The 5,810-nt window shown below is 39.9% G+C and overlaps 1 protein-coding gene across 1 annotated transcript in view; it reads left to right on the forward strand.

Moving 5' to 3' along the window:
• Positions 1-5,586, forward strand: part of sardh (sarcosine dehydrogenase) — a 38,757-nt gene extending 33,171 nt beyond the window's left edge. The window contains exons 19-22 of the mRNA XM_013909872.1: positions 2,731-2,893; positions 3,104-3,272; positions 4,084-4,219; positions 5,217-5,586. Coding sequence (XP_013765326.1) covers positions 2,731-2,893; positions 3,104-3,272; positions 4,084-4,219; positions 5,217-5,345 — 597 coding nt within the window. The 3' untranslated portion in view covers positions 5,346-5,586. The remainder of the gene's footprint in view (positions 1-2,730; positions 2,894-3,103; positions 3,273-4,083; positions 4,220-5,216) is intronic.
• Positions 5,587-5,810: the final 224 nt, after the last annotated feature.

The raw sequence follows: 5,810 nt of genomic DNA on the forward strand, positions 1-5,810 counted from the left end.
TTTTAGATGTGATCTTTCCATCTCCTTTTCTCTCACCTGAATTTGATGTGATTTCATTTTAAAGAGCAATATGGGATTTGTCACCTGTGTGTTGTTCTCATATTGTTTCATTGTAACATTGTACACTCACTCGCCACCTTGTTAGTTACATCTGTTCAACTGGTCATTGCTGAAAATATCTAATCAGTCAGTCATGTGGTAGCAAATCGACACATTTAGGTATGCTGTTGACCTGCTGAAGTGCAAAACAAGCATCGGAATGAGGAAGACAGATGATTTATGTGACTTTGAGAACTGAAGATCTACTGTACTGGGATTTTCCCCAGAGAACCATCTCTAGGGATTGATCTTAAAAAGAGAAAATAACCAGTATGTCTGAGCAAAAATGGCTTGTTGATGCTTTGCTCGAGGCCAGGAGAATGGTCATACTGCTCTGGGCAGATGGGAAGGCAACCACTTGTTACATTCGAGGTAGGCCGAAGATCATCTCAGAGTGCCGAACATTGAGGTAGATGGATCTGCAGCAGCAGAGGACCATTGTACAGGTGGCACTCGTGTCAGCAGAGAACAAGAAACTGAGCCTACAATTTGCGTTAGCGCTCCAAAATTAGACAATAGAAGTTTGGAAAATCATTATCTGGTCTCAGTCTGAATGTCTGCTGTGACATTTAGATGGGGCCAGAATTTAGAGTAAACAAAATGAAAACATAGATCCACCCTGCCTTGTATCAACAGCTTGAGGCTGGTGGTGTTATAATGGGGGTGGGGGCATTTTTTTTGTTGACACATTTAAGCTTCTTAGCACCAACTGAGCTTTGTTTAAACACAACAGCCTACCTGAGTATTGTTGCTGACCATGGCAATATGGGGACATATTGCCACTGAACAATATGTTCCCATATTGAACAAGCTTCTGGTTGTTCAGTGGAACAACCAGAAGCTTTCCTACACAACCAGGCTCCATCAGCCCACAGCCAGGCTCCACCATCAGCCCACAGCCAGGCTCCACCATCAGCTAGCAGGTCTAGCCAGCAGGCCACAACTAGGCTCTACCACAGGTCTATCAGGTCTATCTGTCAGTCAGCATGCTATCCTCAGTAGACTTTTTTCCTTTGTTTTTATTGACAGCTTTTTTGACAGCATTTTTAACCTGGATAAATAAAGGACTAATAAAAAATAAATCCCATTATGACCACTGTGCACCCATCTTCTGAAGGCTACTTCCAGCATGTATCGCATCATGTCACAAAATTTAAATCATCTCAAACCAGGGTGTTGAACATGACAATGACTAATGACTATACTCATGGTCAGATCTCAATCCAACAAAGCACCTTTGGGTTGAATCAGGAGATTCACATCATGGATTTGTAGCCAAAAAACCTACAGCAGCTGTGTGATGCTGTCATGTCACTACGGACCAAAATCTCTGAGGAATGTTTTCAGTGCTTTGTTGAATCTGATACAAATTAAGGCAGCAGAGTCAGTCTTGTTATGATTAAGTGGCATATTCTGGATTTTTAAAGCTGTTACTGATAATGCAACTTGATTTCAGATCTTTACATGTATTGCTTGTTTTGTTTTGTTTTTCCTCCCTGGTGGTTAACATTGTAATGAAGACACATTGCCCTACTTAATTATAATATATAACATGTACATGTACTGGGACTTCTTGTTACATTACTGACACATTATATATATATTATTGTAGTGAAAAGGGAACTGAAGGAAGACCTTTTTATTTTCATCTCATACAACTTTAAAAAAAAATGTTAAGATGGACTGTTTATCAAAGATAGACATTGCCTGGTAAATGTGACATCATCTCAGAAAACACTGCCGGGGTTAGCACAGATACCTGCTATATGTAAAATGATACATTTCATTTTTCAAATGGTGAGGTTGGCGTTAAAACAGCAGTGCTAATAATAATAATGCAGACTTTTAGCCTGCAGTTTTTCAGTGCTTCAAGCCCAAAGGTATCCACATGGTTTAATCTTATTTCACTCCCAGTTAAAAATGAAAATGGCTGTCACTGTTGTAGTAAACTGCATAAAATATTAGATTATTATAACCACTACATGGCCATTCTGCTGGCTGACATTTTTGCTTTATTAATTTCACACAGTTTTCTGTAAGGGTGTGAGGGCGCTTTAGCTTACATAATACCATAGAAGAAGAAACAGAAGGAGAAGATTTGTGTGCAGATTTTCACTTTGCAAAAATGAAATGACAGGATACACAGTCTGTACTCGCAGTCTTCATCAGTTGTCAGAAGGTAAACAGATTGCAGTTGCTTCTCCTGAGCCGTTCGCTGGAGTTTTTTCTCCTCTTCCTTTTTCTGCATTTTTTGCTGTGAAGATGATGAACGTTAACACGATCTTTATTGAAAAAGACAAACTATAAAGAATGACACACAGATTGCAAAATGCTTTCCATTTTCCTTTTGATTCAGAGCAACGTCTTTCATGCCTTCAGTATGATTGTATTTTCCCTCCTGTCCTTTCTTGTGCACCTTGTATCTTCGTACATCTGTCCTGATTTTTCTCTTCTGTTTTCTGGCTTTCTGTGAAGCTGCTTTTGGTATTAAAATGAATTCCATGTAAATTTGGGCCTTAAGGATGAAGTGTGTTTGTGCATGAATGAGCACAAAAAGAGTATGGCAGCTCGGTCCTCTTTGTGCATCTCTCCATCTTCTAAGCCTCTTCTCTGACCCCTCTCTCATCACAGGTGCGAGCTATGCGCCTGTCATTTGTCGGAGAGCTCGGCTGGGAGCTGCATATTCCCAAAGAGTCCTGCCTTCCAGTCTACCGTGCTGTCATGGCTGCTGGTGCAAAGCACGGCATCATCAACTCAGGCTACAGAGCCATCGACTCGCTCAGCATAGAGAAAGGTAACTTGTATTTAAAGGTCATAAATCTATAACTATAATATCCAATCTAGCTCAGGTAGGATTTAACTAGTAAACAAAACAACTGAGTCTACATTTCTTTTAATAATCATCCAGCATGGAACTCAGCCAAAGTTTACTTTTAATAATATTGTACCAAATATGCAGGAAACATGGCTTTTACTCTAATCTTCGGTGTTTCTTGTTTTTAAGGGTACAGGCATTGGCACGCCGACCTGCGCCCTGATGACACACCACTGGAGGCGGGGCTAGCCTTCACCTGCAAGCTGAAGAGTTCAGTCCCTTTCCAGGGTCGTGATATGTTAGAGAAACAGAAGAAGGAGGGACTGAAGAGGCGCATCGTCTGCTTCACCACTGATGAGTAAGTAGAGCTTCTGTCGTGACATGATATTTTAGTCATCAGAAAGAAATTAAGAAAATTAATTAAGGGGGGGGCATTTATAGATGTAATTTAAATATTTTCAGCAGCACAGCAACCATCCATGTTATTCCCAGGCAACAGGATCATTATATTTAAAGATGGTGCAGTGAATAAATGTAATATTGATTTGAAAAATCAAATAAAATCAAATATATGTTTTATTCCAGAGCGAAAGATGGGAACAGGTGAAGCAGTTTATAAATGTTATCTTTAGATATATTATGTTTAAGTAGTTCTGACTATTAATATTTAAGATTCATAACCTTATTTTATGAAGTAAATAATACACCAAAAAAATACAAATCTTTTCATTTTCTGAGACCTGAGACTGTATTTATACACCAAACAACCACATTATTAAAACCACTGACAGGTGAGATGAATAACACTGATTATCTCGTTACAGTGGCAGTTGTCAAGGAAATGAAGTATTTTAGGTTGCAAGTGAACAGTCGGTTATTAAAGTTGATGTGCTGGAAGCAGGAAACTCTGACCCACTGACAGCAGTCAGTTGTGATGGCGGGGTCTGAGTTTCTCAGAAAGGTCTTGTGGGCTGTTACTGGGATGCACTGGTTAATATTTATCAAAAGCGGTCCAAAACAAACAAATCCAGTGAAACGGCAACAGGGTTGTATTGTTGAAAACTTGACACTGCCTCCAGTCTTTCATTGTCAAATGTCAAAATCTTTGCAACATTGTTTTGAGATAAAGCTGTTATCATTATCTGCATCTCTTACTCTGTGGCTTTTAGGAAAGTCCCGATGTTTGGTCTGGAGGCTATTTACCGCAATGGTGTTCCTGTTGGTCACCTCCGACGTGCCGACTATGGCTTTTATATCGACAAAACTATTGGTTATGGATACATCCGCAATCCAGATGGAGGAGTGGTAAGTGCCTTAAAAGCACCAACACACTGCAGTGCCCACACTTATTCTGACCACTTTCTCTCCCGTTTTCCAGTGTTTGTGTTAAAATATGAAAATGGCAGAGATCTGCGCTGTTGTGAAAAAAATGTGTCGAGTTTACTAAATCCTTGAAAGTAAAGTGCAGAAAACTAAAATGATCACACGAGCCGTTGTCATAACTGAATATCAGACAGATTAGATTAGTAGCTAAGGTTGCGTGCAGCAGTTGACTTCTGTGATTTTAATATCTGCTTAGATATGTGTCATATGTCCCTGCATGTATTTCTGCATTTAAATTCTTCTCAAGGTTTTTCTTTGATTAGTAATAAACAAGTAGTATGCACGCGTATGGTTAGCGTGAGGCTCCAGGACATGGAGCATGTGTCTGTCAGCGAATGAATTCGAGACACGGTGACAGATTAGTGGGAGAGTCGGGGAGTCAGTCAGTGAAAATTAGCACTTGGTGTTACGAGCGAGCTGACACTGAGTCATGAGGGAATTGATAGCTTCCTGTGCTTTAAAACTCCTGCAGTCACATTGTCCGTTCTGGAATAATCTGCCTGCTCGGAGCAGTATTTTATACAACCAACAAGTAATGGTGTTCCTCCTCTATGACTTGTCAGATTTTTGTGATACTTGCACACAAGCATTTACAACCAAACTGTGCTCAGGGTCAGGGTTTTATTTGTCATCTTACGGACTATATACAGAACCATCCATCACAAATCGCACAGTCACAAATGGCATTGTATGCAATTTATGAATTGTGATGGATCGTGAGCCTGATGAGCTGCTCCGTCATTCTGGTTTACAAAGTACGTGGATTCTTGCTCATCTCTTTTTGCTCCCTTGTCATTTTCATCTTTACTGTGTCCTTGTTTGACACATTTGAAATTCTCCTCCCCATACTTGCTTATCGTTCTGTCTTTTTTGTGTTTTATGACTTATCATTTTCTCTCACCGTCTCTTTCTTCATCAGGTTAGCGCTAACTTCATAAAGAGTGGTGAGTTTACCCTGGAGAGGATGGGAGTAGTATACAAGGCCAAAGCACACCTCAAATCTCCTTTTGACCCTGAGAATAAGCGTGTCAAGGGCATCTATGATTGAGATCAGACCACACATGTAAAAACTGACGAAAAACACACCAGCTACAGAACGGCACCAGAGGTGGAGGGATTTACAACCTTTTGTACGAGCAGCTGTTTTTGTCTTCATCTCAAATGTTGTTAATTTTGTTCTGATTTGATGGGACTCATGTGCGTATGATCGATTTTATGCTCATTTGTAAAATGTTGCATGTTGAAAGCTGGTGAAAAATGTGCATCAGTAAAAATCAGATATGACTGGATTGTTAAGGGTGCTTCTGTTTCTTGTCTCCACGTTTTTATATCCACTCTGAGAGTAACAGCACACTGTTTGAATCGTCATGCAAGTACTAATACTATGAAAACGTTCAAGGGATACACTGATCGTATTATCTCTAAGAGTCGAGGGATTTGTGGTCCAGATTGCCTTCATCTTTCCAGGGTTTAACTTAAGAACTTTAATAACGGATGATGTATTTCAAACCGT

This window comes from Pundamilia nyererei, unplaced genomic scaffold (assembly GCF_000239375.1).
Source record: "Pundamilia nyererei isolate P.nyererei 1_Seehausen unplaced genomic scaffold, PunNye1.0 scaffold00032, whole genome shotgun sequence".
In the NCBI taxonomy this organism is placed as follows: domain Eukaryota; kingdom Metazoa; phylum Chordata; class Actinopteri; order Cichliformes; family Cichlidae; genus Pundamilia; species Pundamilia nyererei.